We start from the raw sequence: 26,518 nt of genomic DNA, 5'->3' as shown, positions 1-26,518 counted from the left end.
CCCAATCTCTTTCTAAGGTATAGCATTGTTTGTATTGATCTTTAAAAGAGTTGAAAGTGGTGGGGATTTAGCCTTGTTCTTTTTTTCCTTTTTTTTGGTGTTTGGCGGAAGCGTCCTCGGTGTTGATGATGAACTTTAAGCAAAACGCATGCAGAAGCAGCAGTGGGCCTTGGCCAAGTTGCTCCAGAAAGCGAACTTTAGTGGGCCACCCCAGATCGTCCAAAGCCCAAGAACTGACAAGCCGACAAAAATAAGCGAAGCTTCTTCTTTTTTAAAAAAATAAATAAATAATTGAAAGTCCAAAAAAGAACCCAACGTAAGCCGCGTGAAATATGACGTGATGGGCCGCTCCTCTTCCCAATGCCACGACAAAGAAAGAGCCTTTTTTGTAGGGGACCATTTTTATCGATCGTGACGTGGCGTACCGTGCTTTCGGCTTCCCGACGTCAAATTTTGCGGCTTCGGCTCTTTGCCTGCTTGCTTTTTGATTCCCTCGCCCTCCATCAAAGAAAAGTACAATTATGATCCATCTTGATTTCTATTGAGCGTTTTGGAAATATCAGGCTCTGCCCGCATGCACATGAAAGGCTTGGCCTATGCTTCTTCTTCTCTGCAACTGATTTGATGGAAAACGATTTTAGGTGGGGTGTGGGCTTCTCTTGTTTTTTCTCTTTTTTGTTTTCTGCAAAAGTGGCGAACAAATTTAATTTTCTCTGTTCATCGTGCGGTAGAGGGAAAAAGGGTTTCGAAACAAAAATCATAAAAAGATGATTGCAAAGGACATGCGTGACAAAATGGAAAGGAGAAAGTGAATCAATTTGAGCCTGAGAGGATAGATTTTAGCGTCGTTTTGATCATGAAATGGAAAATAATACGAGTGAAGTCGTGGTCAAAGCTTGGGCCTTCTTTTCGGTGACCACTTTAATTGAGATTTTTTCTGGTGAAGACCAAAAGCAAACAATGACGGATACAGTTTTAGACCGGTCGGATTTCACTGCTCCGGTGGCCGGACCCTAACGCCTGTCGGTACTGCCCCTCTTTCCCCGTCTCTCTTTTGTTTGTGTTTTTTGAACTCCTCGGGCTGATTTACCTTCGTCCCGGCCGGTTGCCGCAGCAGCAAAAGCATCTAACGGTTCCAAAAATGTTGAAGCATATCCAACGATCCAAAATGATAAAATGTGATGGGATCTCAGCATAGTGGTTCACCTTCTAATTGAGAATGTTTTAATTTGGTGAGTTGATCATGACGGATAAGAAGAATTGAATACAGAATTAGACATCCTAAGGAATATTATTACTGGACCAACCAATTAATACGATCCAAAATAGAGCACCTGAAGTCCCTATGACATTATATTTAGTTAACAATTGTCTTTAAATTTAACTTATTATACACCCCATTTAATTGCAAAAAAAAAAAATCTGTGACACACACAAACCCAGGTAAAACAATCAATATATTGGTCCAATCTTATACGAGTTGATTTTGTATCCAATGCCATACCCTTATTCATTAATATATATATATATATATTGAAAATTTTTAATGATTCCCAGAATAATCTTTAAAAGGTAAAATGTTAAAGAATATTTATATGTACTTGTTAAGATAACATTTATAAACAAAACTTACAATTTCTATATTGTCTGTTCTTAAATTTGATGAGAATAATATAATAAATAAAAAAAGTATATTTCTAAAAAGAAATTTTAACTAATTTTAAAAATTGCTTATAGCACCATTAGCCGAATCCTCTTTCAAAATATGGTGTCAATAATATAACATAGGAAAAAGAAACTTTACCTGTATGCCCTGAAATAACATTAAAATGAACTTTTTCTATGTTGCCAAGATGTACTGTGGAGATGGAGCCCGTGCACGGGCTAAGTTTGTAGGCCCAGGCTCGTACATGAATTTGCACACACAATTAAGGATGGCCATATGAATTTGAAGACCCAATTACGGATGGGCTCTGAACAAACTTCGGTTAGCCCATTTTAAGAAAAATTTATTGTTGAGAGTGGGATTTGAACCCACGCCCTTTCGGACCAGAACCTTAATCTGGCGCCTTGGACCAACTCGGCCATCTCAACACTATTTAAAATATCGCTACCAGAAATTAATGATATTTTTTTAACAAAAAGAAAAATCTTATTGCGAGTGTAATATACGAATACTCGCTGTTAGAAACAGACAAGTACGGAATGTAATCTAGATTTATCCAATTCATTCAACAGCCAGTAGCAACACATTTTAAACAACTCCAGTAGGCCCGGCGTGATATCAAAATGTTTACAGGACCAGAAAAAAAAATTAAAATTAATTAATTACGAGAACGAAATCGAGCAAGCCCGAGCCGCATGGTTATGGCGTCGCGCGTGTTGTCGACAACCTTAGTCGCGCCTCCTACCACACTTACCAAATCCCGAGTTAAGCCCTCAACAAGCTCCCAGAAACCATCCTCCTACTCATCGTCATCGTTGTTTAAGGTTGGAGTTAGAAATGGGAAGATAACGTGCAAAGCTGTGAGTGAAAGCTCTCAGGGGTCCATTGATCGAACGGTTTATCAAGGCGCTTTTGGCCCCTGGACCGTTGATCCTGAAGACGTCCGCGAGGTAATGAATTTTTTTGTCTCTGCTGTAGATCCTAAGTTATTAGTGAAATTTTGTGGAAACTTATTCGAAATGAAATAATTCCTTACCTTATCTTAAGCTGGAACTTGGCAGGTTGTCTTGTACAGATCAGGTTTAGTGACTGCTGCTTCATCATTTGTAATTGCTGCATCAGCTGCAATTTTGCCTGACAACTTTGCGTTGAAAGAAATTATTGAGCAAAATCTTAATCTGTTTTACCTGATTGGTGCCGGTGGACTGGGCCTATCCTTATATTTGATTCACATCTATGTAACTGAGCTTAAACGTACCCTTCAAGCATTATGGGCACTGGGTGTTGTTGGGTCATTGGCAACGTACATAGCACTTGCTCAACCAGCTGGGGAGAACTTGGTGCAGTATGTTGTTGATAACCCGACGGCTGTCTGGTTTGTCGGCCCTCTCTTTGCTTCATTGACAGGACTTGTTTTCAAAGAAGGTAATGTCATAGTCAAGCCCCCATTCTCATTCAATCAAGCTTTACTACAGAAATTGTATGTTCTGACTTCATATGTGCATTTAATTGCCTAATAGTGTGTTGTTGTGAATTAGTAACACACTATCAGCTCATTCTTATATCATTAGCTTTAATCTGCAAACAGGCCTCTGCTATGGGAAGTTGGAAGCTGGTATTCTAACTTTCATTATACCGACAGTTCTGCTTGGGCACCTGGTATTTATCTTGCAACTTGATACTTTTACTTTTGCTACCTTTGTTGGGGCTCGGGTCAGTGTATTGATTGACAACATGATCATCAAACTGTTTAACATCTTAATTATTGTAGCTTTTGAGCTCTGATTGATGAAGCTCCTGACGAGCTGTACTTGAAATGCAGACTGGTTTGATGGATGATGGAGTGAAACTTACATTACTGGCTTCCTGGATGGCTCTCTTTGTTATATTTGCTGGAAGGAAGTTTACTCAGCCCATTAAGGTACCTTATTACTTGATCAAATATTAATGTTTAGGCATGTCCAAGCCGATTAGCTTTTGTTTTATGAAACAACAAATGTCATTGTTCTAATGCTCTCTTGTTCGCATTCAAGGATGATATCGGTGACAAATCTGTCTTCATGTTCAATTCTCTTCCCGAGGATGAAAAGAAGGCCTTGGCTGAGAAACTTGAGCTACAGAAATTGCAGTCGGATACTTAAGAAGTCACACTTAAATAGGACGTTGTGTTAATTAAAATGAGGAAAAAAGTTTTGAGGTAGATAATTTTGTTTGTTTCCTCTGAATGTTGCGTGTGATGTTTCTTTAGTTAGCATATATGTATAGCATGGAAACTTTTCAGCCTCCAGATGATGGGTGTCTTCACTTCATCTTGAAAATAAATGTGTGAAAATAGCTGTTACTGTAAATAACATAACCAAATACTTATACCCTTTACAGACAACAAGTATAGAATTGTAGAATTTTAATTATAGAGGACATGGTCCTTTTGATGAATGTAGTTTGCTACATGAATAACATCGAAGAGGATATTTATTAGTGTGACAGTTGCCATCTGCAGAGGGTTTGACAATATCTGGATATTGTTCTTGAAGAAACAGGAAACCCTGTACCAAGTATGCTAATGAAGAAGAAAATTATTACTAATGCTAATGAAGAAGAAAATTATTACTAACTTGTAATGAAAATAGTGAAGCATGCTTCAGAATTGAGATGTTAGTTACCATAATGAGTAGTAAAAATAAAAGTTAGTACTTCCTTTTATTTTCATTTATTGAATATCTTTTCAACTTTGTGCCTACTGAAAAGGGAAATTATAAACTTATTTTGCTTTTAAATATTTACTAGGAATAGTTACTTATAGTAATATTTTAAATTTATTTTACAGTGGAATGTAAGGGAACTGTGCTACAGCTCATTGTCAAAAAATAAATGGAATTGGATTTACTTCATATGACTAATATTATATTATTAATAATATATATTTAATATACAAAAATATTGGTATTCAAACCGTGTCCACCCTGAGGACAACCATAGCTGCATAACTTGAAATATGATGGCTAAAAGGAAAAGCAAACTTGAGGCACAGAAATTCATTTTGCTATCAGTTTAGCTCTTTTGCTTCTGGTCATCACACCAACAGTTGCAATTGGTGGACTGCCTGCAGTGCTTGATTTCTTCCGCTTGTTAGTCTGCTTTATTTTGCGCTCCGCTGCATTGGTTTGCAATGCTCTACTCTCAGCCACTCGAGGTTTAACGGAACCACCTTCATTCCGACCTTTTTCAACATCAAGTTGCTCAAGCATTGACCTTTCTTGAAAAGTTGACTTGCCCTTACGAGCTCTTTTGAACTTGTCTGTTTGCTGGGCTTTACCTTCCATACGAGATTTCAAATTGTTATTTTCCAAAATTTCACTATTTCCACAAAACATTTCAGTATCATCAGCAGCTGCATCTCCTTCATGCCTACTATCAACTTCTTTACTGGCCTCACCAGACTGTTCCTCCCCTACACTTCTTTGATGTAGCGACTCTATCACGCTCATTAGTTCCCTGTTAACCTGCCAGTAGACCAGATGTTATTAGTATAAAGTTCATTGCTGCAATTTATTATTGCCATTGCATTTTGATCAGAGAAGAACAAAGCTGGCATCATTTAATTGTTTATATTGCAGTACACAATTCTATCAGATCCATTCACCACACTCCTTACGTAAATTATTAAAATCAAATGGATCTTGAAAAGGAGCTCTTCTTAGATAGCACATGACACTTCAGCAAGGATGAAATTCACATGTTATGCATGCTGTGCTCTCTAATGATCAAGAGTACACTGACACAGCCTCTAATACCTGAGGATTCTGAAGAAATTCAGCTATATCATTCAAACAGGAAGGGCATTTCATTACATTCTTCTGGTCTCGAAGTGTTCTCCTGCCTTCACAAGTCCTCTCTCTGGTGAAACTTTGACCAGCAAAAGCACCCTCTAGGCATGCTTTGCAAAAATTGTGAGCACAAGGGGTTGTAAGTGGTGAAGTCATCACATCCCTACAGATTTGACAGCTAAACTCTACATGGCCAAGCATCCATCAGCAAGAATAGCTTCATTAGTAATTGTTATTTGATATCATCAAAGGAAAAGAACCATCTGATATTGAGATGAATATAACTGAAAAAGGTTGTAACTGTGGAAATGATTAGAGAACTAAACCTTTGAGAAGTTTTTCTCTAGCAGACAAATTTTTCACAGCTCTCCTCCTTTTCTTCCCCTCCACAATATTTCCATCATCCACCTGTTTTCTACTACAAGGTGGAGGATTCTTCCACATCCAGCAACTTTTTACCTCCTGAGAAGCAGAAGTGAATTTCAGGACATTTTGAATGCATAGCTAGGAGCCAGACTGAATTCCCAATACCAAAAGGCAGAATTATGATTAAATTGCAACAGATTTTAACATCTTTTCTACCAAGATACAATTTACATTGTTGGAACCAAACAGTGAAACTAGGGTTTTTTTTCTCTTTTTTGGAGATACAGAACCCCATTGAGCATGTGAAATAAAACAGCATTAGCTTACATCGTAGTCCCAGGATGCAGATCCCTTCCTTTCAGTTATATCAATTGCATTCTTCAACTCCTTGATAGCAGGAAGAGGCCTTGGGCAGTCTCCATGAATATCACTGCAGATTCATTGGAGACATTATTCTACACATATAGCAACATACATAGAAGAAAAGAGACAAGGAGATGGGAAACAGACCTTGTCCACGGGGCAGGATCATTGTCACACCTAACAAAAAGATATCTACATACCTTATAACCCTAACACACCCAACACAGTGAGCAAACATAGTTAGCAATAGCAAGACCTACTGACTATATCTAGTTATTGGAACATAACCAAAGAAATCATACTACCTGTATTCCATTTTTACGCCAGCATTTCTCAATTCTATAAACTCCATCATAACGTACTCCTGCTTCTGGGGCATAAGAAGAACGTTTTTCCTTGTGGGATCTGCCCATGAAAAAGGGGAAATGATTCTAAATAAAAGAAATGGACCAGCAACTTCTTGCTTCTAAATTCTGGATTATATTGAGCAACAGCACAGATCAAACATGGACACATGACATCAATTTGCAAACAACACCCACGAAAAGGTCAAGGAATCCAGGGGACAATAAACAAGTTGAAAAAGAACAATAATAAACCACACATGCCATAATGCATTAAGGAGACATTATTTAATTTAATTATCTTGAAAATAATCCACCTTTTCACAGAAAATTACTGCTTTTTCTTGGTTGATTTATAACATATAACATATATTTCTAAAATTTGCAAACACATTGATTACATTCACGTGTAATAGTTTCACTAGATTTTTATCCATTTTAATATCTTAGAATGCACTGTAAACAACATACATTGCAGTTCATAACTGATTATTCTCTCACATTTTAAGAGGCCTGGAGGTTGTTCATCAACAAAGTCATACTTGGAGCCTATTCCTATCATTGACAAGGGCTAACTTCCTGCCAACTTTGTTTTGGAAGATCCAGATTCTCCCTTTATATATGTATGCAAAAAGATGGATGACACAGAGCTAAGTAACATACCCAGCTATCCAATGACAGCTGAAATTTTATAGCAAGTAAGTAACGTTGAAGTCATGATGTAGCATTTTACTCTGCCTTACAAGCTTTGACATCACGTTTTAATTTTTAAGCTTTTGTATAATTATCAGCACTCCCATGAATTAGAACAGATCACTAGGCATGCTCTTGTGTGTAACAAAAACGAAAATTCCATTTTTTATTGTTTGACATGTTAGGTCAGCTACTGAGCACTAAAAAATTAAGAAACCAAGGAAGAAGATAAACCCCTTTGGAGGAATGCTAGTGACTAGTGACTTAAAAATATGCCTGCCATATTATATTTCCCTTATTTGTAGAAAACCCAGATCTGCATTCTGTGAACTGATCTTAATGCTCATAAACATACAGCTTTCCTTTCAAAAAAACATTATTCTCTCACATTGATTCACACTTCTAAAACATCATTCCTTCCATTAAGATCTGGGCATAGAACCCCTAGATTTGTACTTCTCATCAATCCACGAGCAAAAAAAGAATAAAATGAGAATGTGTGCAGTATGCAAGGGAATTAAATACAGGAAACAAAAATTATCAACTATTTAGGTGTTAGGATATGCTAGAAATGATTCTGAACAAGGATGAACTTTATCAGTTGAACCTACCTTACTACTCGGACAGGGTAGCCTTTTTGACAACTTAGTCGCAATGCTTCATTCAACTTCTCAAACTTCTGATCAAAGGACTGAGTCTTATTTGTGCGTTTATTGCCGCTAAGGTCCCTTCCTCCACTGTACACCGCAAGATAATAATAATATAATAAATAATATCACAACACAATAATAACGCAAGATGGAAGCGAAGTATATGGCAAACAGCTACAACATACCTCCCTGTGTAAAGGAACCATTCACCATGGTCCTCATCATCAATATATCCCCCAGAAAGGGCAACTGACTGTGCACCATACTTTGACTGACCAGCAATCCCTGCAACATGAGGAAGATGAGCGCCCCATTGTCTGCATTCCATCCTATCCTCCCAGGTCTCACCCACCAACACACCCTGCTTTCTAAGAGGATCATTTTCTGCTAGAATTGGACCAAAGTGATCAGGAGGGGCTGTGACAAAGATCTTTCCACTACAAGCATTGGCCTTTCCAGGTTTCTTAGCTCGCTCAGTGGTGTATGCCTTATCTGGCCGGTTTTGATTGTGGACAAAATGATATACTTTTGGTGCTCCCCCTGCAATGTTCGCTTTTTCCAGCTTTGCCATTCGGATGGCAATGACCAATGCAGAGTTAATTCGAGGTTGGCTAGCCATTGCTGATGGAATCTGACTGCGACAATTTGCACATGTGCGCTTTCCTTGCGCAACCCATTTCTGAAAACACTTCAGGCAGAAGTTGTGGCCACATGGTGTCTAAAACAAGGAAAGAGAATATCATAAGCATTTGCCAAACAGCAACAGTAGACTTAGCCTACTTTTTACCAGCAAGCTATAGACACATGCAGAAAAAACATTTTCAGTTATGAACTGGTTTATGACCATTCAATCTTTATGTGCACTTTGCACCAGCAACCCATAGAGAAATAAGGCATAAAGCAATTTAGAATTCAGAAAGGAAGAAAGCAGCAAATAAACAGGTTTCACTGTAAGATTTTAGTTTTTTTGAAAGATATAATCCAATTTAGTAGGCTTATCTCCCTTGATATGTAGCATTGGTAAATAGCATAATGATATACTAATTTAGAGTTATTTTCAGAATAAGTTGAAAGCATACGAGACCAATAAAAAAAGGGGGGTAAGAAAAAAGTGAAATTATGCAAGTAACTTTTTTTGCTTTCTAATAAGATCAAACAAATAGTAAGCACTACGCATCTATTAGTTCATTATTCAAGATTTCAATTGTTGCAATTGCCATTAGATGTAAGATAAAAATAAAAACAGCGCAATAAATTATATTCAGTGTACAGAGTTAAATCTTTCTTCACTTTATCTACAACCACAAACTAAAATGTCAAAAAGCGGAAAAGTAAAACGAAATTAGTAGCGTCATGATAGCTAAAAAGATACTCCTAGCAATCATTTTGTCATAGAAAATCTCTTGTTAGCCTCCACCGGAAACTACCCTGTTTTGCTTGTGAACTGAATTGTAATCGCTATATCCAGAAAACGTGTCGTTTAGCTCTTTTTTTATTAGTGTTTTTATCTAAATAAACAAAAGAAGGGAAACAATAAAAAAAAAAAAGGAAAATTCAAAATCAATGAGCAAACAAAAATCTTAAAACAAGAAAGAAAAAGAAGAATGGATACTGAAGCTAACCGTTACAGGTCTCTCCGGTAACTGCATGCAAATTGAACAGTTAATGTTTTCATCGAGTATAGCGAGGACATCGTTATCATCGTTGATCCCCTCCTTGTTTTTCGCTTTTTCACCGTCGTCGCTCGATGATCGAGCTCCGCCACCGCTGACCAGCTCCTGCCTCCTCCTGGCTTTCTCCAACTCGGTTAGCGAATCATCCGACTGAATAGCCCTTACAGCCGCAACGAGTTCGTCGGAGCTTCCAGTCTTTTCGGCGATCGGGGGATGAGGATGATCCGTGAGGGAGCAATCGGGGCAGTCCCATCGGAGGGCCTCGGCAATAGTTTGAGGACGAGCGGAGGAGGGGAGGCAAGTCACATGCCATGGAGTGGCACATGTCTTGCACGTGAGGGTGTCTTCCGGCGACGGCTTGTTCTTGCAGATCATGCAAATGCCGTCTCCATCGCAAGGAAGCTGGCTAACAAGCGCCATCAGAGTAAGAAGAAAATATCTTAAGAATGAAGAACGAAGATCGCGGGTCTCTGTCCGGTGAGGACGATGGCTCTCTTTTCTTCTTTCGAGGAAAAAGAGGGAGCGAGTGTTTTCGGGTCAAAATGGGGAAAACATTTTTAGGGGGAAAGGGTGAGTGAGAAAGGGGCGCGGTTCTGTAATGGAATTTTTGTTGAGAATAACTTTTGAAATTTTTTGATTTCCCTCTTCATCCTTTGCTGCTATATAAAGGGAAATTTTTGCTACCAATTTTTCAGTACGGTTTGCCTTTTGACTTTTCACCCCAAATGCCAAATCTTTTGTTTCTTAACTAGTAGTAGCACAAGGCATTTGTTACTGTACATGACAAATGTGGAATGAGGTCTTCCCTGTCAGTTGAGATATGAAAATTCGTTTTTTTTGTATTTGCTAAATAATGAAAATTCAGAACTAACTTCTTTGCCAAAAAAAAATGTACGCCTGGCCAATCCGATTTGACTCATCAACTCGGTTGATGCTTCAAAAACTTAGATTCATGGCTCGAATTTGACTCACTTGATGCTATCCTTCTAAAACTTAGTTAGTTCGCCTCATTTAAATTATAATTATTATTAAAATATTGAAAAATATTTTTTTATTAATACTTACTATATATTAAAACAATGTTAAGGATTCTTTCATTGACATGCGCTGATTTTTTTTTTTTTGGGAAAATTAACAAGTGATGAGTCTTTTACTTAGCCATCTAGAATTTTTTGTTATTTTTTCTTCAGCTCATGTAAATAATTTTTTAAAAGTTTTTTTATTGACACACGGTGATTATGTACTCATCATATGGTATTTTAAAAAAAAATAAATTGCCTTATTAAAATTTAAAAAATAAAAGGACGAGAGACAGCAAAAGGAAAAATCGTGAAAGAAGAGAGAAAGGGGGAAATGAGAAAAAATAAATATATTTATATTAAAATTGTTTCAAAATGTGGTCTTTCAATGGCATTTAACAGGCCTTTGATTGGACGCATGGCCATTCTTTTAACAATTTTTTTTATTTCAGACTATTTATGTATAACTTCTCTTTTTAATAATTTCACATGTAGAATAAAATATAATATAAATTATATAATATGACTGATATGTTTATATTTTTGGGTTATAAAGTCATATAAAATGAAAAAAATGCTTTATATATAATATATATTTACATTTATTTTAATATTATGCATTTGATTATTATTTTATTTTTTCTATTACACCATCATCCTTAAAAGAAATTATTAATTTGAAACTTAATACATTATGCAAGCATGTAAATATTAATATCCATTAAAATTCATGAAAATATGTTCAAAAAAATCAATGTAAATATAGTTAACTAACTTCAACAGACCAATTACAAATGTGAAAATTTTCAATTATATAATATACAAATAATCATTTTCTATACATATCATGAGCTTCTTTTTAACTTTATTTCTCAATAAAAAAAATCATTAGTCACAAATTTTGATTACATTAATATTAAAATGTGCTTAAACAAGAAAAAAAATACAAATATTTTTAAGAAATCACAAAAATTATTTGCTCATATTAGTCAAAAAAAAAAAATCGCACCTGCAACAAAGCTTGAGTCACATACTAGTTTTTCGTCTAATTTTAAAGGCTCTTTTTCTGGCCAAAGAAAAAGGCTCCATTTGATGATTATGCGAGGAAACTTTCCTAGTTAAGAAACATTTAATTATCTAATAATAAATGCCAAATCCCCCTTTAACTAATGCTAATAATTTTTACTAGGACCAGGTTGGCACAACAGTGCAATTTTCTCATATATACGTTGAGATGTATTTTCAACATAGTTAGTTTAACTAATTAAATGCAAGTCAAATTCTAAACCTGCAAATTCTCAAGCTTGATAATTAAGTCCTTAAGCTTGCAAGTTGTCAAGCTTGATAACTTGAACTTTATCAAGATTGTAGACAAGTGAGCTTGGGAATTTGAATTTATCTGAATTTAATTTAATTTTGTAAATTTCCAAGCTAATTATGAAAGTTAGACAAAGAACGTTAATGAGGCATGGTGCTTGAGTTGGTGATATTTCACAAGTTTCAGCATTATATTATAACCAAAGCAAACTATATAAGTTTAGGCTCAAGTCAACTCACAGTTTGACAATTTCAAACTTGAAAGTTACAATATTAGCTGAATAATGTCAAGTAAGCTAACTGAACAATTCTACTTTTCTTGTGTTTCTTTCTAATGTTTGCAATTTTAAATTTCAGTAGATCCTTTGCGGGTGTCAACCATGTTCAACACTTTCTAGACGATGAAATGATATCCAACTTAACAGAAAGACTTAATAAGAGCCTTCAGTTTAGTTTAAAGACAAGTTTTGAAGAAGAATTAGGAGTTATAAAAACCAGATTCAAGCACATTTATCTTTTTCCTTCCTTTTTTTTATGTTTTAAGCTTTCCTTTGGTTTTAACCTCTGTTATAGTTCTTACTTTCAGTGGATTTGGTCTTTCAAACTGTAATTCTCCAACTCTATTGTAGTTAATGAGTATAACAAGAAGTGATAATTTTTGCCACGTCAAAAGAAAATGTGCTATTGCGGAAGTGCAAACTCGGGCCTCTAACAAGTAGAGCAAGGCACTTACCATGTCCTGCCTAAGCTCTTGTTTTTAATAATTTTTTTATTTTTTATTGTTTAAAATTATATCGTTTTAAAATTTTCATACTCTTAAAAGCTCTAGTTATAAAAACATATTTTTTTCATTTTGCCTTCCATTCTCTCTCCTCCCACATCTCCCTTAAAGGCTGGCCATCGTAGACCACTATCGTCAACAATCGATAGGTGGTCGTCAACCATCGACAACTGACAAGCAATCGCTGGTCACCAACAATCGATAGTCAATAGTCAATCACCGGTCTCTTTCTCCTCTCATCTTCTCTCTTAAAAGATCATCAACGATCAACGATCTCTGACAGAGGTCAACGGTGGCCAACTTTTAAGGGAGAAGGTAAGAGGAGAGAGAAAGAAAAGGAAAAATGAGAAAAAGAAATGAAAGCAAAAAATAATTATAAGTAAATGCTTAGGTCTGGTGGTAAGTATTTTGATGAAGGAAATTGTGAGAAATAGGCTTCCTCATAAGATAATTTCAGAAATAATCACCCATATAAAGTTATCTATTTCTAGCAAAAAAAAAGGCATGAGTAGACTAAAATGCCATTTAAAAACATCATGGCAAATTAAGCTCCTAATATTTCCCTCCCGCTAGAGAGAAAATAAAAATAAATGTTCAATTGTTTGAGCTCGCTCATATTTCTCTCTTAGCTCTTTGAACTGTATCAACTCTATCAACTCTCTGTTGAGTACCATCGTCATCAGCTCTTTCAGCTCTCTAAACTATATGAGCTCTGTCAAGTCTCTGTTGAGCACCATCATCATCGGGCTATGGTCTATCTCTCGGCATCTGGTCATATTGTCGTCGATAAACAAACCCTATAGCAGAGATGATATCAAGGTATGTTATTGGGTTTATTGCTACAACACATAAATTTCTGAAACTTTTTATGTAAATTAAAACATGAATTAGAAACATTGCCCAGAGTTGTTACACACCATGCATCTATAACATGTGTTAGCGTTATTTTAGCATGTCACGACATTGGTTATTTTAGGACAATTCGTGTAACAAGTCAATAATTACACTGATTGACGTGTCAAACGTCATGGGTATTTTAGGCCAGTTCGTGTAAGGAGACAGTAATTATAGTGATTGACGTATCAGTATTGGTGTATAACAACATTTGACTTGATATGCATGACATATAACAACATTTTACTTGATATGCATGGTGTGTAACAACATTTGACTTGATACGCATGGCGTGTAACAACATTTTACATTATATGCATGGTGTGTAACAACATGACTGACAAATTCTAAAACACGGCATGTCATGTAATGTGTAAAATGATTAACAAATTTTTTTGTTTTCAAAATTTCAGTGGGGTTCCAATTGTGCAACTTGTGCTAAGACACGGTGGTCAATAGGTGGATGGCATTTACAAGGGTGGTGAGTCACGAATGCGGGGGGTTAGGAGTGATTTGTCGTTTGTGGGCTTGATGAGACTGGTTGAAGATGTTGTTGGGATAAACTCAGAAATTGATGAGATTGAGTTACATGCATTGATCAGTACACCCGGAGAGCTATTATGGCCAATTATCAAGGACGATGAAGATGTTGCATTAATTTTGCTAGAACAGAGGAATGTTCTGGCTATGTATGTCGGCATTAAGGGATGCCAAACAAATGTTATGTCACATTAAGAAGCTAAACAACATAGTAATAAGCTCAATCAAAATGAGATTTACAATGCTTCACATATACCACAGCATTCGATCCATAATCTACAACAATGGCAATTGACGTATGCACAAGAGTTTGTGCACAAGGTAGTCTAAGGTTAGCCTCCAAATATAGTGACCCCATAGGAAGACATTCCAAGCATCGATGTCCTCCACCAATGACAAGAGCCAAGGTGTCAACCGTATATGGTAGTCTTGACCAAATAAAATGTTATTCGCGATCAAGACGAGTGCCATCTTGGTCGCTAAAAGTTGCCTCCGTGGAACATATCAAGCAACGCTTGCAGCTTAACGCTCTGCTACCTGTTCCAGTATCTCACATGAATTTCTTCCGTAATAACCTCGCACGACTGTGTGAACACATTGGGTATTCGATCAAACTTCAATCCGATGATAAGGCAGAACTCTTGCTTTGATATGCGCGCTTTGCTTTTGCCAATGGCAAACCATAGCTCATGCTTCATTGAATCTATCATAGTGATTCGACGAATCATGATGTTATGCAGGAGACCAGCGCAAAAGTAGCCTTGTGGATATACGTCCAGCAGCATTCCGAAGCACGTACACTTCACTGCATCGTACTCCCCTTCCTCTTGGAGAGTCTTGTTGATGTAATGCAGTTGCGACCACTTCCAGTGGGTGTTAATAGAGACATTGAATGCTCACTTCTCCCTCGGCACAATAAGCAAACTGTCAAGATTCTCATACTGTTTGGACTGCATTTGCAAAACATGGCACACATGCACGAGTGAGTTAACCCATAATGTGCAACAAGGTATACTGAAGAAAGAAATAAATGTTGTTACATGCCATGCATATCAAGTAAAATGTTATTACACGCCATGCATATCAAGTAAAATGTTGTTACACGCCATGCATATAACGTAAAATGTTGTTACACGCCATGCATATAACGTAAAATGTTGTTACATGTCATGCGTATAATGTAAAATGTTGTTACACGCCATGCGTATCAAGTCAAATGTCATTACACGCCATGCGTATCAAGTCAAATGTTGTTATACGCTATGCATATCAAGTCAAATGTTGTTACACGCCAACGCTGACACACCAATCACTATAATTACTGTCTTTTTACACGAACTGGCCTAAAATACCCATAGCGTGTGAGACGCCAATCAGTGTAATTACTAACTCGTTACACGAACTATCCTAAAATAACCAATGTCGTGACACGCTAAAAACTCCAAAAAGCAGTTAACCCACTACACGCTATATCTGTTGTAGTTCAAAACTTTGATACGACCATAAAATCGGGAAGAAAACAGTTTAAACATAACAACTGAAAAAGATTGAAAAAACAAGAATATATCACACAAACTTAGCAAAAAATTAACAAATGGAAGAAAGTTTTATTTTCAGACTAACTGACCTTTTCACTGATAACCGACATTGTTGTTGTGGTGTCTTCAAGCTGGCAAAGAACAAAGTCAAATACTCTGGTACCTTTGGTAATGAGGAATGAATCAAATCAAACTCTTTGAGTTCCTTCACACAGACTTTTATGATTTTTGGAAAATATTTAATTAAAATGAAATGGCCTCACAATTTCCTCTATAAATATTCATTTATTCAGTGGATGTCTAATCAGTTTCCTCATTATTTGCCCTTTTTTTCCTTTTTCAAATCATGTCGTGTCACATGTTCAAGCCATGCTGTGTCACACACTCTAAACCCTATCGTGTCACAAATCTCCATGGAGTCTGACAAACTCTGAACCCTACTATGTCACAGATTCCCTCCATGGCGTGTCACAAACTCTAAACATTGCTATGTCACAGATTCCCTCCATGGCGTGTCACAAACTCTTAACACTGTCGTGTCACAGATTCCCTTCATGGCATGTCACAAACTTTGAACTTTGTCGTGTCATAGATTCCCTCAATGGCGTGTCACAAACTTTAAACCCTGCCATGTCACAGTCGTGTCACACATTCCCATTATGCCGTGTCACACATTCCCAATATGCCGTTTCACAAACTCTAAACCCTACCCTACTACAACCGTGTCACATATGTCTTGTTATAGTACGACCATTTTGTGCTTTGGATTCACATCTTTCTCCTTTTGATTCACCACCGAATTAGGGATTTTTGGTTTCACATCATTCTCCAAGCTTTCGATTCATCACGACCGGTTCCTTTTTCAGTTTAATATCGCTCTTTTCCTATTATCTAAATGCCATGTCTGAAATATCTGAAAAACCATCTCATGCAACATTATTTTGTTTTGCACAAGCTTTAGGAAAAAAAAATGGATGTTTTGCACAAAATTAGATGTTCGCAAATTCTTTGCATATTTATTTTCCTATTTTTCGCCTGTTTGAGAGTGCGCGTCAACAAAGATGGCTCATTAAGGGCATTTTTGTCCCAAAATATATTCTTGTGGCTAAAAACAGTTAAAATTATCTGGAGGCATTTTTCAAAAACACGTTATTTTTAAAAGTTAAAAATTTTTTTTCCCCATTTTGATATGCTTATTATAGGTCTTGGGTTCGAAACAAAAGCATATAACCCCGAACCCAGAGGCTAACATGATATTGCCATGTCATTTTGACATGTTGACGCAGACCTTAATGCCCACCTTGTTTTGACACATTGACATGATAGTGCCACATCAATAACTCGAACTTAAAGAGTGATGTGACACTACTACGTTAGCATATTGAGGTGACGTGGCAGTGCCACGTTATCATGTCAACCACCCCATGCCACCATGTTAGTAAAAATGTCCACGTCATTTAGACATGTTGACGTGGAGCCTTAATGCCCACCTTACTTTGATATGTTGACATGGTAATGCCACATCAATAACTCGAACTTAAATAATGATGTGACACTACGATGTTAGCATGTTGAGGTGACGTGGCAATGCCACATCATCATGTCAACCACCTTATATCGCCATGTCAATAAAAAAGTGCTATGTCAATATTGATATCATCCTATTTAACAGCTAAATTGAATGTCGTTAAAAAAAAAATTAAATTGGAGTAATTTTTAAAATCGAAGGACTAAATCATGTGGCAACCTACTAACATTTCACGTGGTAACTCAAATCGAGAGGCTAATGTGGATTTCCATGTCATTTTGACATGTTAACGTAGAGCCTTAATGTTGATGTGGCATCGTCATGTTATTTTGACATGTTGACGTGGTAGTGCCATGTCAACAATCCGAACTTAAAGGATGATGTGATACTACCATGTCAACATGTTACGGGGATGTGGTTGTGCCACACCATCATGTCAACCACCTCATGTCCTAACATCTTTTTATTTAAGAATTAAATTGGATGCTATTAAGAGAAGAATTAAATTAAAATAATTTTTAAAATTGAGAGATTAAATTGTTTTAAATTAGAGTATATGAATTAAATTGAACAAATTGCATGATTACAAGACCTTTCAAGTATTTAGACCAATAAAAAATTAGTAGGTGAATTTTTTTTTAGGATTCCACCATAACTAGTTTTACTAAGCTACACCCGGCATAGAGTTACCAAATCGTGTAAGTGGCTCCTATTAAATTACTATCCAAACAATCCGCACTATAAAATCAACACCCTTTTAAAACCCTAGGGCTTTTTGGCTTACACGTACTATTATAACTGTTGCCCGGTTCGCATGCGCTTTCTCTTCGCTCTCATTTCCTCATCTGTTTCCTTTGGTCTCAATTCCTCCTCCCGATTAACATTACGCCACTTACACGCCCTCTCCAGCAAATCCCAGCGATCAACCCTAACCACCTTTTTTAATTGGCAACCACCAATGGCCACAGCCGAGGAATCGCTCCGCAGAGCACTAGCCGAGAAGCAATCGGCTGTTGAAGCGCAGGGCAACGCGGTGAGAGCTCTGAAAGCCGCCAAGGCCTCTAAGCCTGAAATCGACGCTGCAATCGAAGCCTTGAACAGCTTGAAGTTGGAGAAATCGTCGATAGAGAAGCAGCTGCAGGCTGCTGTTAGTGGTAACGATGGGGATGCCTCCCTTAGCAGGGAAGCTTTCCGTCAAGCCGCTGTGAATACTTTAGAACGGCGTTTGTTTTACATCCCGTCTTTCAAGATTTATCGGGGTGTTGCTGGGCTTTATGACTATGGACCGCCCGGTTGCGCCGTTAAATCTAACGTTCTTGCTTTCTGGCGTCAGGTATGCTTTTAGCTCTAGCAGTTATAGAGATGTTTATTTATTCTGACAGCAATTGTGAAGAATTAAGACAAACGCGGATGTTTGCTGAGTGGGTGATGCAAATTGACACTGGTTTGAATCGGAGCTGTTTTAGTTTCAACTGTTTAGTACTTTCAGTAATGGTCCACTTAAATGGACTGACGTGCTTAATTAAGTTTTCGGCAAATTGGAAGATGGGAGAAATGTAGTATGTAAACTTGACTAGGGATGAGGAGAACTAGCTGGTTTAAGCAGTGCATTTGAGCAGAATTTTGAAGCTTCAAATTTGTATATTTTGGGACGTGAGGAGATTGAGTGGGCAAAGAATGAAAAGTTTTACTTATTATAGTATTATTTGCCTTTTTATTTTATAGTAGAAAATATGAGGAAGCAAAATGCCATTAGAGCAACAGAGCCCCAATTAGAATAAAAGCTGAATATTTTAGATATTGACGTACTTTGTTCAGGTCAAATGACTAGTCCAAAGCAAATTAAAGACATTGTGATGGTTCATACTTGCATTGTTGCATTGATGTAAGATCATAGGATAGTCCAAACAATTCTAATTTAGCTTGTTTGTATTACCACTTTTTCAGCACTTTGTCCTTGAGGAGAACATGTTGGAGGTTGACTGCCCCTGTGTGACACCAGAGGTTGTCCTAAAGGCATCTGGTCATGTGGATAAATTTACTGACCTTATGGTTAAGGATGAAAAAACTGGGACCTGCTATCGGGCTGATCACTTGCTTAAGGATTTCTGCAACGAGAAGCTTCAGAAAGACCTCAGCATTAGTGCAGAGAAGGCTGCTGAGCTTAAACATGTCCTTGCTACTTTGGATGACCTGTCAGCTGAAGAGCTAGGTGCAAAGATCAAGGAGTATGGTATTACTGCTCCAGACACAAAAAATCCGCTCTCGGATCCTTTTCCATTCAACTTAATGTTCCAAACATCAATTGGTCCATCTGGTTTGAGCCCTGGGTCAGTGTTTTTACTCTAGTCATTTTTGGGATGTTGTTTGTGAAATATTTGGGTTTGAATGTGAAAATATATATTTTACTTATTTTACTGGTGCAGGGATTTGCTGACTTAATGATTTCTTTTTCTTGCAAGTGCTCAACATAAATGTAGCATTGTTTCTAGCCTCTGTAAGTACCTAAAGAATTATGTTTCATTTTGTTTACTGCAGGTATATGCGTCCTGAAACAGCACAAGGAATATTTGTGAATTTTAAAGACTTGTACTATTACAATGGGAACAAGCTTCCCTTTGCTGCAGCCCAAATCGGTCAGGCTTTCCGAAATGAGGTCTTGAAAATCTGTCTTTGAATCTGAAGAAGATGTCAATTTGTGCCCTTGTTGGATGGATTTTTTTCTCTGTTTTCTGGAAATTGCTGCCAGTGTGAAGCTGGGATAATTTTCTGAGGCTCTGTATAATTGGCGCTTTAGCTATTTGCTTTTCTTTTCTATTTTTTTATTATTTTTTGCACTTTGCTTTCTATTCATTTTTTGCAAAAAAAAAAAAGCAAATAGCAAAAGCATTAACTATAGGGAGCCTAAATAAAGTTGCCTCATCTCTGCTATACACTGGTGCTTTTTGGTTTATTTCTTGGCTGTTGAGATGATTGTCCTGATGAATGCACATTAAATCATGTAACATGGGATAGATTTCAAATTCGATGATATAATTTCTGTATGTACAGATATCCCCACGCCAAGGGCTTCTGAGGGTTCGAGAATTTACTCTAGCAGAGATTGAGCACTTTGTCGATCCTGAAGACAAATCTCATCCAAAATACTCTGAAGTTGTGAACTTGGAGTTTCTGATGTTCACAAGGGAAGAGCAAATGTCTGGGCAATCTGCAAAGAGAACACGTCTTGGTGATGCAGTTTCAAAGGTTGGTTTAAGCTTGACTATTTCTCTTTGCTTTCTACATCTCTCTTCCTACTCTTTGTGATGGTGCTGTCCTTCATTGTCATTTAGGGAATTGTCAACAATGAAACCCTTGGCTACTTTATTGGTAGAGTTTATCTCTTCCTAACTTGCCTTGGTATAGACAAAGACCGTTTACGGTTCCGGCAGCATCTTGCAAATGAAATGGCACATTATGCTGCAGACTGTTGGGATGCTGAGATTGAGTGTTCATATGGTTGGATTGAATGTGTTGGTATTGCAGATAGGTCTGCTTATGACTTGCGTGCTCATTCAGTAAGATCTTGGTTATATCATCATTCGATCTTTCTTTTTATTGTTAAGGCAATTATTTTAAAGTAACTTACTAGCAGAATTTATGACTCATGAGGTAAGCTGTCAGCTTAATTATATATAGGAGCTTCTGGTCAAGAGACTATACTATGTGCAACAAAAGAGGGGTTATGACTGTAATTTTATCATAACAAATTTGGTGCTTATTCATCCAACGGTTATGATCTTAGCTATGTTAATGACTAATCTAATAATAGCCATGCTATCAAAAGCTAGATAAATAGGAAGAAAAAGATTAAAACTATATCGTCCTTTCTACCGAAAAGTAGTAGTATACTGAATCCTCATGTAGCATGGATTTGTTTTGTATGACAGGAGAAAAGTGGTGTCCCACTGGTGGCTGCTGAGAAATTTTTAGAACCTAGAGAAGTGGAGGTACTACTTTATTGCTAATAACCCCCCATCTTTATCATATACTAATTTTGAGATCACATGACTTATAATGCAACAAAAGATCCTTAAAGTGATGCTGCTTGAGGTTAAAAGTAATTCTCATGGTTCATATTTTCAGAAACTGGTTATAGCTCCTGTGAAGAAAGAACTCGGCCTTGCATTCAAGGGGAACCAAAAGAAGGTGGTTGAAGCTTTAGAGGTAAATGATGAAAACTCTTAAATATTTAATGCCATGTGTTGCCCATATCACTTTAATGCGTGAATTTCTTTTTTTGTTAGGCAATGAATGAAAAAGAGGCTTTGGAAATGAAGGCTGCTTTGGAATCCAAAGGGGAGGTGGAATTCTATGTCTGCACTCTTGGGAAAAATGTGCCCATTAAAAAGAACATGGTCTCTATTTCAAAGGAGATAAAGAAAGAACACCAGAGAGTTTTTACGCCATCTGTGATTGAACCATCCTTTGGAATTGGACGGATAATTTATTGCCTTTTTGAGCACTCTTTCTACACGAGGCCAAGTAAAGCTGGGGATGAGCAGTTGAATGTGTTTCGGTTTCCTCCTCTTGTGGCACCTATCAAATGTACTGTATTTCCACTTGTTCAAAATCAACAATATGAGGATGTTGCCAAAGTCATTTCAAAGTCATTGACAGCTGCTGGAATCTCGCATAAGATAGATATCACAGGTATGCGACTAAGATGAATGATAACTCTTTAATCATCTTCTTCCCACACTTGCATGGTCCTGCATATGGATGTACATAAACTTAAAACACTTGATTCATTTCTATGCATCTCTGTGAATTTTAAAATTCTCTTTGCTTGTTCAGAAAGCTCTGCTTAAAAAGTTTCAGGAAGTAAACTGAAAAATGAAGTCCTTATTGACATATTGGACTTCAACTTAAGTATGCAACTATAAACATTATTGGTTCTATAATTGTAGAGCCAGGCATATCCACCCTTTCAGTTGTTGATGAACTTCAACTCATCCCTATTTCCCTTACGATATTTGCAGGTACCTCAATAGGAAAACGGTATGCAAGAACAGATGAACTTGGTGTACCATTTGCCATAACTGTTGATTCAACAAAAGATGTGACAATCCGGGAGAGAGACAGCAAGCTTCAAGTCCGTGTTGATGTAGAAGAGGCAGCATCTGTTGTTAAGTCTGTAACTGATGGACAGAGAACATGGGAGGATGTGTGGGCAAATTACGCCCATCACACATCTGGCTCAGCAGATGATTGAGTCTTGAGAAATTCCAGCACACTGTTGACATAACAACACAATATCCAATATGTGGAGTATCTTACAATGTCATGATGATTTCAAGGGTGACTACATTATTGAAAAATGTGCATTTATATTTGCGGCCAAGAAGCTGTTCATGTTTTTGGGAATACTAGTTCTTGCTTTTACAATTCAGTTCAATACTTATACAAGGTCCAGAATTCCCCAGTTTAATACTGCATGTTCATCTTCTGGATGTTGTTACTGTGTTGTAGGATTTTCAATTTTGGCAGAATTCGTTTAAATTGCGAAATCGGGTGTTCAGTTATATCCACAAAATGAAGGTTTGGTTGGGCCTCTTTCGGAATGTTAAAAGTCCGAACGAGTTCTTTAATTAGGACCCACATAAGACTGGCCCTTATTACGTGAATACGAGAATTGGTCTAGTGCGATGTGTTCGGTTCAATAAAACACTTCAGAAGGCGTGTGGATGACAAAACATAAATACAAAAGTGTTGTTACAGTTTTGATTACTATGAGGAAGAGTTTGTTATAGTTTTTTGTAATTGTTTGCATTCGTTTGCACATGTATATATATATATGAAAAAGTGAATGTTCATGAATAAAATTTAGATGATGATATGCTGTCCGGTTTATAATGCTTGCTTTCATTGCTACTAGCTTAAGGAAAAGTTAACGCTTGCAAACAAAGTTAAGATCATGATCTACTGTTGTGTTCTTGCATATCTTTATTTATATATAAAAGTTAACATTTTAATGTTGAATTTATCACACTGTTTGTGAATAAAAAATATGAGACGATGTTTTTAATTTTATACATTCATTGCCATCCATCCGGTTAACAAAAAGTTAGTGTGCATGAACAAAATAAAGATCATGATGTGATTGGTGTGTTTTTGCAGATCTTTGTATAGACACAAAAGTTAAACATTATAACAATGTTGCCTGTCAACAAAAAATATAAGGTAGTGTTGGGCATGGTTGCGAGTAAAGTTGCAGAATTTCTTGCGATTAAGGGGTGGCCGAAGAGTCTTCAGTGAGGCTATTCTTCGATGATTGGATTGTTTTGGAGGATCCTTTATAGGGGTAAAAAGAAATCAAAACTTGGTATCGTAATGAGTAGATAAGCTATGATATTAAAGTGAAATGAGATAATAATATTTGGTAAAATATAAAAGAAGGAACAGGATTGTAAGAACAAAATAAACATGAGTCAATCATATATAGAGAGTAAAAATAAAGTAGTTATGGAAATGAAATACATATGCTGTTAACATGTAATGCTCTGAATCAGTCGTAATTAGCGGTACCCAATGACAACAGATTTATCAAACTTCAGCAATAAAGAAGAAATCTTTCCAGAAAATGAACTTTACAACTTCTTAAACATAAAATTATCAATAACAGATCTGTAAAAGAACATCACTCCATTTGTTTTGTTGAATACTGTAATAAACCTCAATTTACAGTAAAACTTTTCTAAATTAATACCTTCAGAACCATGAACAGTTATTAATTAATCGAGATATTGTTTAATCAATCAATTAATAATTTATTAATCTATACATGCATCCGAGCATTTGATTTATTGGCTGGTGTATGAGCAGGGTTCGAATCTCCATTTCTCAATTAAAAAAAATATTAATTTATACATTAATTAATAAAATAATAATTCACTGAGGTATTTTTAATTTTTTTTCAAAACATTGAATTCAATACATGTATTGTGTATTGTGATTATACGAATATTTCCTAATTACCAAACTACAAATTATTATTATTCGTGACAAGCAAATTATTGAAAACGTCATGAGAAATAACAAAGAAGATGAAGTTGAAGACGATAGTTCTGTATTTGAGCCTATCTTTTGCAAAGATGCACTTAAAATAACAATTACATTACATAATTTTCTCTTGCAATACAAGAACTCTACATCAGAGCTTCTTAATGCACTAAAAAAAGTTAAAGATGAAGTTCAAAGAGACATCAATTTTAAGAAGAAACAAGTAGTATTAGAATCATATTTTATAAAGACCTCTTAATTGAGTCATGTATATATATATATATATATAATTTTTATATATAAAGAGATTATTAATTTATATATAAGTGGGACTTATGTTTTTTTTTTTAAAAATGTATTATAATTTTAGCAAATTATTAATCTACCATGTTGGTCCCAAGTTGGGACCGACCAAAAATATTATTTAATTCAGGTTATTAATTTATTGAGTATTAATTTATAGAGGTTTAACTATAATAGATTTTAACATAAAAGCTTCGTATGTTTGCCTACTCCATTTTTCTGAGACAACAATAGGGGAAGAAAAATAAAAAAATAAACAAACATATGAGCTTGTTCAAGTTGAACATCAGTATCAAGCTGAGTTTCCACTGTAACATATTGTAAAGGGGGTTCTTGTGATAGTGAGAAGAAGTGTTGCAAACAAGTAAAAAGATGTGCCAGAGGCAGCAGAGAGGAAGATTGAAGCAGTTCCTGAAGTACTAAGTGTTGTGGCAGGTGGAAGACAATAAGAAGAGACTTAAAGAGACTTAGAGAGTACAAGATAATTAGAGAAAGAATTTAGAGAGAGAAGCTCTCAAGTTGAGAATGTGTTAGCTTGGAGGGGGAGAGAAGAGTCCTTCCAAATGAATTGTGAGGCTCTATATATAGTGCTAAAAGTGACGGTTACATAAGAATAGGCTTTAATGTGCCTAATGAATGACATTATTATGAAGAATATTAATGTAAGTAACCGTTACTGTAATTGGATGTAGTAAGACTTGTTCTCGAGTAAAGGTAATAGAAAAGAGGTGTACAAGAATAGGTACAAGAGAAGAAGTTGTACGAGAATAGGTACAAGAGAGTAAGTTGTACATGAATCAGTATACGAGAACAAGGTAAAAGGGTGAAACACTTTGTGAGACCTCAACCTCTATAGGCTTGTAACTAAGTATAGATGTAATAATACGAGCTAGGGGTGGTTTCGTCATTTTCTCTAATAAGCTTCCAGAAGAAAGTTTTATGATATTTTAAGGCTTAAATGGGTATAAAACTGCATAAATGATGTGTGCTGATGAAAACACGAAGAAAACTAGAAGTTTCAACAATTTTCATAATAGGGGCAAAATGGTCATTTTTCACCTCGAGTTAAAATTTTAAGTTTTTATGAACCCGAACATGTCTAGACCATTATGGATCTTGTCTCAGTGTTAAAAGAGCAAAAAGATTACATAAAAGATTGGAGGAGAATAAGTAAATTGGTGGAGGGGCATTTTTGTAATTTTAAGGGAAATGATAAGATTGCCTATAAATACCTTGAATTTCCAGCAGCTTCTAGAGATTTTCTAGCAGCTGGTCTTCTTCTTCTTCTCCTCTCTCACGTTTCTTCAAAACTCCATGGAAGCTTGATTTGAAGCTTGAATGATTTTCTCTCTCTAGCTCTAGTTTTCACACCTTTGAACCCTTTTGACTAGAACCTTTGAATTCTTTCATCCTCTCACTTCAAAACCCTTGATAAAGCTTATTTCCAGACTTTCTCTCACTAGTTGAGCGTTCTAGAGAGAGAAAGAGAGAATTACTCTATTGATTTGGAAGCAATTGGAAGAGAATTTGACTATAAAGGACCCTTAGGGTAAGTGATAAACTAAGCTCGATTTTTAACTGTAGAAAATGTCTAGTAATTGGGATTTATGAGCTGTTTTATTGTTGACTACGTTCATTACTTTTTAGTGATTAAGATAGTGAACATAGATAGCCATTTAATGTGGCAATTGAAAACTAGCTAAGAGATAGCTTTTAGAGTTCATAGTGTGTAAATTGATCTATTATTTATGTTAATGTGATCCTAGGTTTTAAGGAAGCCCCATCATCTCATTTGGACAATTAGGAGAATTGGAGTCATCTAAAGGCTTTACAATCAATTGGTGAGTGGACTGCCTTCAAAACTTATTTTGGGAATATAATGTATTTGACAAACGTTTGAATGATTTTATATGATTTTTCATGAAAATGAATGCCTTGGGAACAAGCTTTTGAGAAATGATTTATGTTATGATAT

At 36.2% G+C, this 26,518-nt stretch overlaps 3 protein-coding genes and 1 non-coding gene across 4 annotated transcripts; 2 read left to right on the top strand and 2 right to left on the bottom strand.

The window, feature by feature from the left end:
- On the bottom strand, positions 2,014-2,094 carry TRNAL-AAG. Its single transcript has one exon. It is a non-coding gene; the product is annotated as a tRNA-Leu (tRNA).
- LOC18608832 lies at positions 2,179-4,152 on the top strand. Its single transcript, XM_018116609.1, has 5 exons — positions 2,179-2,616; positions 2,728-3,091; positions 3,255-3,325; positions 3,489-3,587; positions 3,700-4,152. Exons 1-5 carry the CDS (start codon positions 2,362-2,364, stop codon positions 3,805-3,807), a joined length of 897 nt encoding a protein of 298 aa, XP_017972098.1. The 5' UTR covers positions 2,179-2,361; the 3' UTR covers positions 3,808-4,152.
- Positions 4,528-10,221, bottom strand: LOC18608831 (E3 ubiquitin-protein ligase ORTHRUS 2). The gene is made up of 9 exons (XM_007043716.2): positions 9,532-10,221; positions 8,095-8,627; positions 7,871-7,996; positions 6,528-6,627; positions 6,370-6,431; positions 6,187-6,289; positions 5,820-5,955; positions 5,461-5,678; positions 4,528-5,169 (listed from the first exon to the last, which is right to left on the bottom strand). The coding sequence occupies exons 1-9, from the start codon at positions 10,000-10,002 to the stop codon at positions 4,702-4,704; spliced, it is 2,217 nt and encodes a 738-aa protein (XP_007043778.2). The 5' UTR covers positions 10,003-10,221; the 3' UTR covers positions 4,528-4,701.
- On the top strand, positions 17,979-22,748 carry LOC18608830 (glycine--tRNA ligase, mitochondrial 1). The gene is made up of 9 exons (XM_007043715.2): positions 17,979-18,532; positions 19,147-19,529; positions 19,738-19,855; positions 20,251-20,445; positions 20,532-20,756; positions 21,129-21,188; positions 21,325-21,405; positions 21,486-21,891; positions 22,221-22,748. The coding sequence occupies exons 1-9, from the start codon at positions 18,014-18,016 to the stop codon at positions 22,451-22,453; spliced, it is 2,220 nt and encodes a 739-aa protein (XP_007043777.2). The 5' UTR covers positions 17,979-18,013; the 3' UTR covers positions 22,454-22,748.

This window comes from Theobroma cacao, chromosome 2 (assembly GCF_000208745.1).
Source record: "Theobroma cacao cultivar B97-61/B2 chromosome 2, Criollo_cocoa_genome_V2, whole genome shotgun sequence".
NCBI lineage: Eukaryota > Viridiplantae > Streptophyta > Magnoliopsida > Malvales > Malvaceae > Theobroma > Theobroma cacao.
Note: the sequence above shows the minus strand (reverse complement) of the source record. Positions and strands in the feature narration are given on the sequence as shown.

Excerpts from the sequence above, each read along its gene's own strand:
- LOC18608830 (XM_007043715.2), top strand. The coding sequence starts at position 18,014 with ATGCGCTTTCTCTTCGCTCTCATTTCCTCATCTGTTTCCTTTGGTCTC. Across the intron at positions 18,533-19,146 it reads TTCTTGCTTTCTGGCGTCAG|CACTTTGTCCTTGAGGAGAA; the intron begins GTATGCTTTTAG and ends CCACTTTTTCAG. Across the intron at positions 20,446-20,531 it reads TTGGTGATGCAGTTTCAAAG|GGAATTGTCAACAATGAAAC; the intron begins GTTGGTTTAAGC and ends ATTGTCATTTAG.
- LOC18608831 (XM_007043716.2), bottom strand. The coding sequence starts at position 10,002 with ATGGCGCTTGTTAGCCAGCTTCCTTGCGATGGAGACGGCATTTGCATG. Across the intron at positions 7,997-8,094 it reads TGGTTCCTTTACACAGGGAG|TGGAGGAAGGGACCTTAGCG; the intron begins GTATGTTGTAGC and ends TGCGGTGTACAG. Across the intron at positions 6,432-6,527 it reads GGCGTAAAAATGGAATACAG|GGTTATAAGGTATGTAGATA; the intron begins GTAGTATGATTT and ends TGGGTGTGTTAG.
- LOC18608832 (XM_018116609.1), top strand. The coding sequence starts at position 2,362 with ATGGTTATGGCGTCGCGCGTGTTGTCGACAACCTTAGTCGCGCCTCCT. Across the intron at positions 3,092-3,254 it reads AGGACTTGTTTTCAAAGAAG|GCCTCTGCTATGGGAAGTTG; the intron begins GTAATGTCATAG and ends ATCTGCAAACAG. Across the intron at positions 3,326-3,488 it reads CAGTTCTGCTTGGGCACCTG|ACTGGTTTGATGGATGATGG; the intron begins GTATTTATCTTG and ends CTTGAAATGCAG.